At 46.7% G+C, this 13,860-nt stretch overlaps 1 protein-coding gene across 4 annotated transcripts in view; it reads left to right on the top strand.

Annotated features, from left to right (window-relative positions):
- The first annotated feature begins 3,594 nt into the window (after nt 1-3,594).
- The window catches only part of DCDC2 (doublecortin domain containing 2), a 119,576-nt gene continuing 109,310 nt past the window's right edge, over nt 3,595-13,860 (top strand). For 2 of the 4 annotated variants that reach the window (XM_075921151.2, XM_075921155.2), the window contains exon 1: nt 9,510-10,257. In XM_075921151.2, the coding sequence (XP_075777266.2) occupies nt 9,965-10,257 (293 nt within the window). In that variant the 5' untranslated portion in view covers nt 9,510-9,964. Of the gene's footprint in view, nt 3,737-8,890; nt 9,030-9,509; nt 10,258-13,860 lie in introns of those variants that run through there. The other 2 variants (XM_075921152.2, XM_075921153.2) reach the window with 2 other exon arrangements.

Raw genomic sequence — 13,860 nt, forward strand, 5'->3', positions numbered from 1 at the left:
GGATTTCAAAATGCCGGCGGTCGCCGGTGGGGGAGGAGGGAAGCGGAGCGGAGCAGGGTGAAGCGGAGCGGAACAGAGTGGAGCGGAGCGGGAGGGCGGAGGAGAACGGGGCGTAGCGGCAGGCGTTGGGGGGAGCCCGGGCACCCCAGGCGAGCCGAGGCCAGGAGCATGGCAGCAAAGCGGCGCCGCGAGGCGGGTAGGGAGGCCCGCGGGAGGGGGATAGGAAGTAGCCCAGGGCAGGGCAAGGAGCCGGCGTGATGGTGGGTTGCAGGCCAGCACCCCCCCAGCAGGGCAGGGTTAATCGATCCTGACCTTAGGGCCCTGGGCTGAGGTCCGGGAGTGAGGGAGGGCCTGGACCCCCCTATCTCCCCCGTCAGTACGGGCGATTGGAACCGCAGTTACCCCAGAGCGGCAGCGACAGAGCGGGGACTTTGGGAGTTGGACAGGGGTGGCGGGGCGCCACTCTGTCCCAGTAATGAAAGACAGGTCCATTTCTCTTTTCAGAGCTATCCCAGCCATAGGACGGTTTGCTGCAACAGCCCAAGGCCCTACACTTTGTGGGGGGGGGAGCGGGGGGCTCATGGGACCTAGTGTGGCCCAGTAGGGGGTAGTAGGGGTCAGGCTTGCCGTTGTACTCACCAGCAGTGGTGGGAAGCAGAGCAACTCAGCCCTAGCCCGCTCTGCTCTCCCAGCCACATCTCCTGAGGGACTGGTGGGACCACCCCCTGTACTCCCTTGTGGCAGAGTGGAGCAATGAGGCCATGAGTTGTTCCACTTCCCACTGCTGCTGGCGAGTGTGGGGGCAGGCCCAACCCCAGTTGCCAGTGCCAGGCCCCCCACTAGTCTGCCAGGCCCTATCCTTTGGGGGAGGAGACTTGGGAGAAAGGGTGGAATGGGGGTAGGGATGGGAATGAAACAGAAGCGGGAAGAGGTGGTACAGGGGTGGAGCCTTAGGAGATGTGCTGGAGTGGGGGCAGAGCAGAGGCATAAAGAGGTGGGGCACCTTGATAGGGTCTTTTTTGTCTCTTTTGAAGCCTTTTATAGTTTTAGTCTTCATAACATCTTCTGGTAAAGTATCAGTAGGGTAGCCGTGTTAGTCTGAATCTGCAAAAGCGGCGAGGAGTCCTGTGGCACCTAATAGACTAACAGAAGTGTAGGATCATAAGCTTTCATGGGCAAAGACCATGCATCTGACGAAGTGGGTCTTTGCCCATGAAAGCTTATGCTCCTACACTTCTGTTAGTCTATAAGGTGCCACAGGACTCCTCGCTGCTTCTTCTGGCAGGTGGGTCAGGGTGCAAGGACTTCAACATGCTCCTCCACTCCCAGGGCCTGATTGTTTTGAACAGCTACTCTGTCCCTTTCCTAATGATTCCCAACATTCAGCAATCATTTCAAAGTACAGGTTGAACCTCTGAAATCCAGGATTCTCTGGTCTGACAACATCAGAGAGCCCCGGTGCCTGGGAGTGAGAATCCTGTCCCTGGCGGGGGTTGCCAGTCGGGCAAGGGAGAAGTGAGTCCAAGACCTACAGGCTGGAGTCCAGTAGCAGTGGGGCCAGAGCAGAGCCAAGTGTAGGGAGGGAGAGCGTCCTGGGAGGCCAGTGGCAGGGCAACTCCCCATATCCTGCAAATTCCCTCATTTGGGACAGGTCAGGTCCTGAGGGTGCTGCACAAGGGAGGTCCAGCCTGTACGCACAGTATGCCATGGTGCAGCCATTTCTCCCCTTCTCCCCCCCCCAATATTATCTATCCAAGAAGCCACAGATCAGATAATCCTGTCTTAATTATGCACCTGGGAGATAGATTCTGTCCTTGGTTACAGAACTGGGATTACCAGGTGTAAATGAGGGCAGAATTTGCCTGATGAAGGAGAACATATGGATGTGTAAGTAACTCACTACATTTGTGGTGTTGATCATCAGCAATAGGGGAGAATCCTGTATGTGATACTCATATGACTAGTGTGAGGACAGGGGGATGTTTGTAATGCTTTTGTGTTCTCATCTTCTCACTATTGTTTTGAGTGCTGTTGTTATGTTTGCTAAATGATTGCCAGATCTTATTTCAAACAAGGGTTACTTGCATGCATGCAAGGAAGTGGATGATACTTTCAGATAGCTCACTGATATACACTCACTGATATTTAAAGAAGTGGTTATTTCCAGACTACTGTACTCCTTTCATGAAGTTGACAAAAATAAAGAAGTGTCTCATGCACTGTTACTGAAACATAGTTTCCTTTCTCATTTTTACCATATGATTATAAAATAAATTAATTGGAATATAAATATTGTACTTACATTTCAATGTATAGTAAATGGAGTAGTAGAAACAAGTCATTGTAGGAAATTTTAGTTTGTACTGTACTGACTTCACTAGAGCTTTTTATGTAGCCTGTTGTAATACTAGACAACAATCTAGATGAGTACCCCTGGAAGATCTGTGTACCCCTAAGCCCTGGTTGAAAACCACTGACTTAAAGGACAGTGCAGATGCCATTCTCTTTGCAGTTTTAGCTGCAACTGTGCTGGGATCAGGAGTGTGGCTTGTAATCATAGGATGGGGAGACAGAATCTAGATAGGAAATTGGAGCAAAAAACTTTGGGGTAGATAATAAGACAGGCCCTTCAGCACACAAGCTGGGGGAGGTGGATTAGGTGCTGATCAGAGGGGCAGACAGAGATGCAGACAGGCCTGAACTGGGGGTCTGAAGTAGCTGGGGCTTTCTTAATTTCTATGGGATGCTAAGATTTAAGCAAGATAAATTAGATTATATGTTGACTTTTGGTTGTGTTGAAAATAGGACATTTGAACAATTGAAAAATTGATTGCAGTTAATCACAGTTTTAATTGAACTGTTCAACAATAATAGAATAGCAATTTACATTTATTTCAGATATTTTTGGATCTTTTCCTGCATTTATATATTTCAGTTACAATGTAGAATGAAAGTTAGACCATGAAGTGGCAGATGAATGTTTATCATGTAAATATCTTACATCAGCAGCTAAAAAAGTGCCCAGCAAACACTTATTCTCACTTTCAGGTGATTTAAATAAGAAGCAGACAGCAGTATCTCCTGTAAAAGTTAAGCAAACATGTTTGTCTGAGTGACTGACTGAACAAGAAGTAGGAGTGAGTGGACTTGGAGGCTCTAAAATTTTACATTGTTTTTGAGTGCAGTTATGTAAAAAAAGTCTACATTTGTATCTTGTACTTTCATGATAAAGAGAATGCACTAGAGTGTAAGGTGAATTGAAAATACTGTTTCTTTTGTTTTTCACGCTGCAAATATTTGTAATAAAAATAATATAAAGTGAGCATTGTATACTTTGTGTTCTTTATTGTCAAGAAATCAATATATTTGAAAATGTAGAAACACATCCAAACTATTTATAATAAACCTCAGTTGGTATTCTACTTGATTAAAACTGTGAATAACCATGATTCATTTTTTAAATTGAGTGAATTTGTTTTGAGTTAATCGCTTGAGTTAACTGCATTTAATTTACAGCTCTAGCTGCATTTCTGTGGTTGTACTTGGTTTCCACTGTTTCCACTTACAGGACCTCAACTCAGTCAGGTCTACTGAGTAATCATTGCTAAGTCAAAGGGCTGTACAGCCCAGGATCCAGTCTAAGAATTGAAGAACTGCAGAATTCTGTCCCAGCACCAGTGAACATGTGAGATTTGACACCCGAGGGGCAGCTTGGCAGGAAGGTTAAAGCTCTGAGGTATTTATTTTTGCTTCATCCTTTGTTTCATGAGCTCATGTGAATCAGACAATAGCTACAGCACAGTGAGCTTTTCTCCCTTCTGTTTCTTACATAGGGAATCTGGGAGCAGGATCTGTGCAGAGCCCTTGAGAGTCTGTTGCAATTCTAAGAGGCTTAGCACAGAACTTAGTCCAGGGGAAAGAGATAAGGTGGCTTTTCCCATCTTTGTACTGCCTAGTCCTGGGCTGTGCCTAAGGGTGCCAACTTTTTCACTGCACAAAACAGAACACCCTTTCCCTGAGGCCCTGCCCATGCCCTGCCCCTTCTCCAGGACCGTGGCTCCCAGCGCCATCCCTCTGTCACTCACCCACACCCTCCCTCCCTTTTACCAGGCTGTGGCAGGGGCTGGCGTGCAGGGGGAAGGGAGGGCTCCAGCTGGTGTTGTAGACTCTGGGTGAGGACAGAATGAGAGAGACAGGGTGCAGGAAAAGGCTCCAGGCTGGTACAGGAGGTGAGGGTACAGGATGGAGAGGTTTGGAGTCCCAGCAGCACCTGCTGCAGCTCCCATTGGTTGCAGTTCCCATCCAAGGGGAGTTGCAGAGCCAACACTTGGGGTAGGGGCAGTGTGTGGAGTCCCATTTTGCCTAGGGGCCACAAGGACCTGTCAGCCACTTCTGGGAGCTGCATAGAGCTGGCATAGACAGGGAGCCTGCCTTAGTCTTGGCTGCCTACTGCACCTTCGGCCAGAGTTTTTGGGCCCAACCGCAGTTGCCAGGGAAAACTGAAAGCCTGGCAGCTCTAGCCACCCTAGTGAGTAGTGCTCCCTCTTTGCCCTCTCTGGAGGCTGGTCTGGGCCCTGCTGTGCCCAACCCTCTGGGGTGTACCCTGCAATTTGGGCACTACTGGTCTGTGGACTGCAGCAGTGCCCAGAATCTCTGCAACACGTCCATACCCTGTCTCATCTCCCCCAACTACCGTGATCATGCTTGGCATGCCAGGATTTGTGAGGAGTCCTCAGAGTACAGCCTTATTGGCTGGCTTTGGCAAAGTTTGCACTGAGCAATCTTCCTCCTCCCTGGGCCCCTTTTATGCACCTCTGGCCCTTTTATCTGATGTAAGGAGGCTGGAGTAGATGAGACTCCTCCATCCCTTATGTCAGCTTTGTGGCAGAGATATTCTTGGGACTGTTGCTCCTCCTTTATTTTGCCAGTGCATTGTTAAAGGATATCGCATGACTGTGAGAATTGGGCCTAAGGTCAATGGGATGGGGCTGTGAATCTGGCAGTGAATAACTGACAAACTGGTTGACAGATTATACCTCACTACCTGACTTTGCAACAGTACTAAAGTCATCACCCTTTTCGCCTTTTATAGACAAAATCCTAAAATGTTTCTTTACATGAGTTTTCATATCTGGCTGGACTGTCTGATTACCGAGAGAGCATTGGATAAGAAAGCAGAAATACGATTACAGTGCCGTTGTCCCCTTTATAAATTACATCAGAAGTTGCAAGAGTGGAGGAATACAACTGTTAACCAATAACACTAGTATGTCTGACATTGCTCACCCTGAAATTACTCTCTTGTAATGGTTAACTTCCTTCCTTGCAATTCACAGCAGGGGGTGATTTTTCCTTCATAAAAGGAAAAGATAAAAAGCAAGAGAAAAATTCCTGTGTGTTTGGATCATCATGTGTGGTGAAATCAGTTTGTTCAATGTAATCATCATTTCCTAAATGCTTGGTATAAAAGAACAGAGCAGTTTTGAATCTTGCAACAATCCATGAAAAAAACAAACCAATAAAAGAAATGAGAAGAAATGTGATACATTTTCTGTTAATCTTCTGTAAGGTTTTACAATTTCTACTAGACGTAGTTTGGAGAAGGTCCAGTGGAGGTCAAAGTTTTAGCTGACTTATAGACTGTCTTATTGTGCAGTGCTCTGGGTAGAGCAGCACATACAGTGTTAAAAATGTAATAGAAAGTCATGCATTGCTAGTAAACACTATTTTCAAGGTAAAATGTTGCTGTTTGTCATCAAAATGTGTCCAAATATATCAAATAATTTACATTCATTAAGTCCATGTGATATTTAAATGTTGTTTTCTTTTTAAATTTGAGTAATCAGAGCACAAAAAATTCTTCTTATAAAACACTTTCTGTTCTGATTGGATAATGCAAAGACATCTATAAAGAATTTTAGCAAATTTTGTACACACCAGAAATCACCTTTGATTAAAAACAAGAGAGAAAATTTCTTGAAAAAGGGTCATGTATTTATGAAGTGGCATAAATAATTTAGGATAAATGTGCCACACTGCTGTTGTTTTAATGTCTGATGTTAGATCCATGGAGGTCTATGGGAGTCTTTGTTATCTTTAATGTAAGTTGAATTTGGCTCTTAATATATATGTTATATACATCACTGTTTTGTGTTAAATTATATGAATTGTCAAAAATATTCAAAATTAACAGGCCTGATCTTGAAACTTGTCTATAAACCATCAATGGTTTGTGTTTATTCATGAGTGTTTTCAATTCAATCCTGGTTTAGACGGATAAGCTAAGTTGGGCAAGTCTCATGCTTTCTTCTGTGTCTTTGAGTGGCTGATATTATCCCGAGGCGGGTCTGTATCCAGATCAGCAGCAGCCATTTCAATTCTTATTGGAGCCAACTGACATCTCGTAGTGGAATGGTTTTTTTCTGGTATTCGGGGCAACTGTGTGCTACTGCAGGAGTAGCTACAAAATTCTACACTTAGGAAACACAAGTTATCCAAGATGAATTCAATTTGCAGGAATGAGTTTACTCCTGCCTTACTTGATCATTGTAGGCGTGGACTTTATCTTTGTGTTATAACAGACCTTGCCCATCCAGGCACTAGAAAGACCAAAGAAGGTGCACACGCGCACACACACACACACACACACACACAGAATATGTATAATTTAACCAGAAAGACTTATATAGGCATATGTATGTGATTATATATATTGTTCATTTAGGCAACAATCCAGTGCACACTATGATTTTTTTAAATTGTGTATTCAGAGAACTTGATCACAGCCATACTGATATCTTGATTGTAGCCCAGTCAAGTTTTTGAATTAAAGTGAGGAGTAAGCATAAAAAAGATACTAAGATCTAGCCTTCATGTGAATGTTCTTAATAACTAAAGACAAGGAAAGGAAAACACAGAAAATATATGTTTTATAAATACAGAATAGTTTTCAGTGTGACAGTTGCTTTATACATGGACTGTCTATGTCCTATAAAAAGAAACCATAAGATGCCAGCAACAAATGAAAAGACTAACACTGGCACCAAATAAATATTGCCCTAATTAAGAACTCACAGATTAGCTTCAGTTAAAAAAAATGCTTGTTAGTCTTTCATATCCCAGGAATACTTCTCATTCCCCATAATTTGTTGTGGCTTGTTCTTGCTTTGGTGCTGTGTCAATGGAGTTTTTAGTGAATATGGTTTAAAGGAGACCAATAAAAGTCTATTTCATTCTTGAGATTGAGTAAACTAATCTCTATAAAAAAGGAGTCCATGAAGAGTTACCAGATTCAAAATGAAGGGGCTGTTTTTCAGATCTCTTGGTCCAGCAAAGTCTTTACCCACTATATAGATTTTTAAAAGAGATAGCCAGGTTTCCATGGTGAAGGGAATTTCCTCTGACCCTTTTAAAGTCTAATAATCATGCCTAGCAATTACATGGCACTTCATATTTTTGAATCAAAGTACAAACTCCAAGAGCCAATCTTTCCCTAGGAGTATTGCTTGTGTATATAGAAGTTGCAGGGTTGACCACTAACTAGTGAATTCTCCAATTATAATTATTTTAATTATTTATGGCACCTAGTGTTCGACCAGGAACCCAAAGCAGTGAAGATCTACTGAGGACAAAATCCTTCTTTTGAATTGAGACTTTCCAGCGGTATTTTATGTAACTGAGTGTCTCTTATTTTGAAGACATTGAAACAAAGGGATAGAACTAATGGACATGTCACAAGACAAAATAGGCATTTTAATACTGGAACAGACTCAAGAATAAGGAAAGGCCTTTCTTATCAGAGAAGGTAAAGAATAATAGCATCAGTGAGAAAATAGTGCTGCTTCCCTAGTTGGTGTATCCAGGCACCGTTCTAATGCACTCAACATCTTTGCTTCTAGAGACTGGAGGTCAGCAATCCTAGCCCCATTAAGGTCAAGAGGGAGTTTTTCCATTTCCTTCACTGGAGGCAGGATTTTAGCCGAGACACAAGAGTAAGCAGCCCCCCCCCCCCCCGCTAGGGTAGGGGCAAAGGAGGCAATTGCCCTGGGCCTAGCAATTCTATAGGAGCATTGCCCTGGCCCACCCCACCCCTCAACATTGCCCAGGGGCCCAGCCATTTTGTTGGCTACCCTGAGAATAAGCGTTACATCTTACTGGAATATTTGAAGTTAAATTGTCCAGATAAGTTTAACACACATTAATAAGGAAAATGCACTCTGAGTCTTTTCTTGTGCAGTGTATCTTGGGTATTTTAATTATTATTCATGCTGGCAGAAGTACTTTCATTCTAATTAATTTCTGTAGAATGGACGGCTGTCAAAAAGAGAAATGGACATGTACACCTGGCCCTTGTGCAGATATGTGGGGAGGGTAAAAGGATCCTGCACTCCTCTCTTGTGCACCTAGTATGATGATCAGAGAGTTTGTGATTTAAATAGCAAGAAGATAATAATGAAGACCGTAAAAACAGTACTTGATCTGCTGCATTGCCACAGGGCTGCATTATCTGCCTACATCTCCACAACTGCTTTTTGTTGCTGTGTGCCATAGCATGAGAGGTCATTGGGAATTGTGGCATTGCATAGTGTGGTGTAAGAGATGTGGTTTTAAACTTCTCCCTGAAGGTTAGCCCTTAGAGTTCATCTCTTTACCCCTTTCTCTGCTTCAAATGCATACAAGCTCTTCTCTGATCTTCCCCCACTCTCTTTCGGGCTCTCACAAGCTTCCCTCTGTCCCTTCAGACTCATTCTGGCTTCCCCCCCAATCCTGGGAGGTGGGAAGGGGTCTGCACCTGTGCTTTTTTTCAGCAGTGGATCGGTGCTCTCGAGCTACCTGGGTTGCTAAGGAAACCGTGGCAAATATCAACATTCTTACCCCCCCCACCCCCAGGAGAAGCTCCTTGTGCAACAGCAAGAATCAACTGCCGTGGCTTGTGCCTCGCCCTTCTCATCCCATCCTCCGGAGCCCCAGAGAGGAGCATGAGACACACTCAGCAGCAGGGTCCAGCGTGTAGCAGCGCGATGCGCCAGGTGGCTCAGAGCTGGGTGCTAGGTGGAGAGAGAGAGGGAGACCTGCTCGCACGCCGAGTGTGAGGGCGGGGAATGGGGGACCCCTGCGCTCCTAGGAGGTTCTGACTGTTTCCATGTTATTAAGTCGATACAGAGATGGGCGAATTAAATGCACCAAATAACTTACTCAATCTGCAATTTTTCTAAAAAATGTCCACCCTCCCCATTTCAAAGGGTCAGGCGAATAATTCTGAAATAGTCACAAATTGCCTGCCATTTTTTTCCCAAATAAAATACTTGTGACTAACTCCCTCTGGGCCCCGGCATTTCTCATTACTTGTCCAGCTCGATATGGTTGGTGTGTTTAAACTTAATCTGTAGTGTGTTGCAGTCTGGCAGCCTGCCTCGGTTGGCTGGCTTTCTTCCTTTCTCCCCCCCCCCCCCTTTTGAGGTGGGAAGGGGAGGGAAGAAGCAGGATAAAGTTTCCAGAGCAACAGAGTGAAACCACTTGTGAAAGAAGAGAGCTGCAAGTGCAAAGCTAAGCTGTAAAGATCCTGGCAGAACTATGGGTTTCTTACTATGCTCAGTCACTTTTCCTCCTCCTTTAGATCTCTGTGTATGTTTTTGATATGGTTTAGTATAATCTGTGTTAGCCACCCCAGGCTCCAGGGAGCAACGAGACTTGGTTGCCTAGCAAAGGTTGAGCTTTAAGGGCTGAACAGAATTGTACTGGAAACCTTAGGGAGGCTCTAATCCCTCCCTGGTTGCTTTAGAGAGGGATTTGCTTATTGGAGGTGGTCCTTGGGGCAGGTATCGTGTGCGTGTGTGTACACAGTTCATGCCTCACAGGTATTTGACAGTGTGTGTGAGAGAGGAACATTCTTGTTGAATAAATAGGTGCAGACGCTGCCTGGAAGGCAGCACTGACTGTCCAGCCACAGCAAGAGGAGGTGAACATGAGTTGCCCTAGCACAAAGCCGGCCTGGTTGTCACAGCCGATGGTGAAGAGTGTGTTGGTGTATCGCAACGGGGACCCATTCTTCCCGGGGCACCGGGTAATCATCCATGAGAAGAAAGTGTCCAACTTTGATGTCTTCCTGAAAGAGGTGACAGGTGGGGTGAAGGCGCCTTTTGGAGCTGTGCGCAGCATCTACACCCCGCGAGGTGGGCATCGTGTCCAGCAGCTGGAGGAGCTCCAGAGCGGAGAGCACTATGTGGCTGGTGGCAGAGAGGCCTTCAAGAAACTCAAGTGAGTGATGAATAAACAAGAAATAATTAGAAAACATAATGAAACATTCACATTTAAGCTATTATAATACTATTAATTATTATTATTATTTGTATTGTGGCAGCGCCTTGGAGATGGACAAAGGTCCTGTTGTGCTAGGCACTGTACAAACACAGAATGGAAGGATGGCTGCTGTAACTAATGAGTTTAAAATCTAAGTAAATGTGAGAGAGGAAATTTCAACACAGCTTTGTGCTGTGGGAACTGTTGGGTAGGAGAAGGTTTCTTTTTTTAAAGCTTAACATAAAATTATCACGTTACTGTCTCTGCCTGGCACTTTACAAAAATGAATGAAACCGTCCCTAGCACCAAGAGAGACACTATTCTTGCAGCATAATGTTATTTTTTTTAAACTGCATGCTAACAGCCTGCATTTAGGAGAGACATTTGGGGAAATAGCTCTGGAAGAGCAGTGTGTGTATGGTAAAGTTAGAATAGCCTTGCAGCAGATTAGGCCTTCCAAACACTTTTGTTTCTTGCTTGGCTCTTCAAATGTTTAAAATATTCTGTTCAATTGAGGCAGGTACATGACTCATTCTATAACCATAGTAGCTGGGTTTAGGATTAGTGGTTGTTCTGATTTCTTCTCACAGTGAGTTCCATGTTTTGGGGCCTTTTTAACAGAAGTGATGTGTAACTATTGATAGTATGTGTGGGGAGTACAATTCAAAGGTTCAGATGTGAACCCTGTCAGCACAGATTATATGAGAGGAGCGGGGCGGAAACACAAGCCATGTAGCCTTGGCCTCACAGTCGCTCGCTGTGCCTTTTTCAGTGCAATCCTTTCCTCACCTTTGACAGGTAGCTCGGGCTATCTGGGATGAGCAGAGATTCTGTGCCCCTCTGCTTTGCAGCTAGGAGCATGTGCTGGAGATTGCCCTACCACACCAGGCTGCTGCTACTATTTGTGTGGAAGCCTGGAGAAGGCAGGAGTTGCCTCTAGGCCAGGATGGCATTCACTGTGACTGGCTGGGAAGGGAAGGAGCCAGGCTGCACTGAACACCCTCACAGCTATCTCACTGGGGTGGGGTTTGGTGTCACTACTTCCTCCTCATTTCTGCCACATCCCAACCACTCCTGTAGATTCCTGAGGCCACAATGCATTCTTTAACACCTGCCTGGCTGCACTGCAGCCAGGGGACAGGAGGCGGCTGGGTTATGTTGGTGGCCATTAGCAGCCTGGATATATTAGCTACCTTTTGGTGCTGTGTGGGTGGGAACTGACAGGAGCTGTGTCCAGCTACAGGGGAAAGGATTGGGAAAGGGATGAGCTCTGCAAAGACATGGGCCAGGGACAGCTCCTGGGCAAGTAGGATGAGCAGATAGCCACTGTGAAAAATTAGGACGGGGTTTATAGGAGCCTACATAAGACAAAACTCTAAATATTGGAACTGTCCCTATAAAATCAGGACATCTGGTCACCTTATGGGCCAGTCAAAGGGAATGAGGGCAGCAGCCCTCACTAGATGGTTCTGACATTGTGGTGTGAATTGTGGCAGAAATCCAGAGGTGAGGGGCACATGAATAATTGGGACTGGGAAAGAAATGGTGCTTTCTATCACTGAAGAAGTATATACAGGCAGTCCCCGGGTTACGTACAAGATAGGGACTGTAGGTTTGTTCTTAAGTTGAATCTGTATGTAAGTCGGAACTGGCGTCCAGATTCAGACACTGCTGAAACTGACCGCCAGTTCTGACTTACATACAGAATCAACTTAAGAACCCCAGGCGTCCCCAAGTCAGCTGCTGCTGAAACTGATCAGCAGCTGATTCCAGGAAGCCCGGGGCAGAGCAACTCTGCCTGGGGCTTCCTGTAGTCAGCGCTGGTCAGTTTCAGCAGAAGCTGACTTGGGGACGCCTGGGGCAGAGCAGCTGGGGTGCTACTGGACCAACCCAGCAGCACCCCATCTGCTCTGCCCCAGACGTCCTGATTCAGCCGCTGCTGAAACTGACCAGCAGCGGCTGAATCAGGACCTGGGGCAGAGCAGCTGGGGTGCTGCCGGGTTGGTCCAGTAGTGCCCACGGGGGCGCTGCAGGACAAATCGGCAGCGCCCCAGCTGCTCTGCCCCAGAGTCCAAAACAAAAGCCTGGTCTGCTGGGGGGGGAGCACACTAGCTGCGCCCCCCCCCCCAGCAGACCAGAGACACGGGGAGCAGAGCCGCAGCGGCAGCGGGGTGCCGCGCCTCTGAGGCTTTGCTCTGGCAAAGCCTCAGAGGCGAGGGACCCCGCCACGGCTGCGGCTTCAGTCTGGGTGCCTGTGGTCTGCTGGGGACGGTCCCCAGCAGACCACAGGCACCCTGACTGAAGCCGCAGCCATGGGGGGGTCCCGCGCCTCTGAGGCTTTGCCAGAGCAAAGCCTCAGAGGCGCGGGGAACTGCCGCTGCTGCTGCTTTGACTGAAGCGCTTTGACCGTCCCCAGCAGACCACAGGCACCGGATCTCAAGGGGCAGCAGCAGCGGTTCCCGCGCTTCTGAGGCTTTGCTCTGGCAAAGCCTCAGAAGCGCGGGAACCCGCCCGGTGCCCCTGGTCTGCTGGAGACGGTCTCCAGCAGACCAGGGGCACCGGAGCAGCTTCCGAACGGGGCTTTCTCGCCCCGACTTCTGGGGCGAGAAAGCTCCGTTCGTAAGTGCGGATCCGACATAAGTCGGATCCGCGTAAGTCGGGGACTGCCTGTAGTTAAGGTTAAGTAGCTAGTTACCCTTTTTAGAACTTTAACTTCAAATCTCCAAACTCTGCTTAGATCCCATAAAGTAGTGCCATTACTTCTGAGGGAATTGTGCACCAAAAAAGTAAAAATTCTGCACAGTAATTAAATGTGGAGGCTCCAGCATGCCAGTGGGGAGCACATGCCACTGAACAGACAGAGATGGGAGATTGCCCTGCATTCCCCCAATTCCTAGGACACTGACTTGGTGGTGAAGCCGCACCCGACCCTGACACAGCGCAAGGGCCAGGCCTGGCATAGAAACATCCCAGTACTCTGCCCCTCCTTGCCAGGCACACCAGGTGTGAACAGGCAGGCTTGGATTCTGCTATCCAGGTGTGGAGGAGTTTAGTTTGCAGGGATCCAGATATGGTTTGGAAAGGTTCTGGGTGTTCACTCTGAGCGCAGGTGACTCAGTGAGTATGTGTGGGAGATCGGATTCACAAGGACTCGGGGGAAGGGTTCTGGTTGTGGGGGGAAATGGAGCTCTGCAAGTGGAGACCAAGTACTGAGGGAATGGGGCTTGGTGGGGTGGAAGTCCTAGGGGCTTGTTGGGCTGCTCCAGGTGCCCAAAATAATGCACCCATGCTGCTTGGGAGAGGCATGTGATCACTTTTGTATCCCTGTTAGAAGTAATTTTTCTGTAGGGAAGCAAAGAAGTCTGTGGGAGATATGAATTCTGCACATGTGCAGAATTCCCTCAGTAGTATGCCATCTTCAGATCTTCCTCTTCTGACAATATACATTGAAGGAAAATATGCACCCTCTTTTTAAAAATGGTGCAATAAATATAGTTTAGGATTTTCAAAAGTCCTCCACATTGGCCTAATCTTACTCCTCATGAAGTCATTTGAAATATT

This window comes from Pelodiscus sinensis, chromosome 2, assembly GCF_052426305.1.
Source record: "Pelodiscus sinensis isolate ZL-2025 chromosome 2, ASM5242630v1, whole genome shotgun sequence".
Lineage (NCBI taxonomy): Eukaryota > Metazoa > Chordata > Testudines > Trionychidae > Pelodiscus > Pelodiscus sinensis.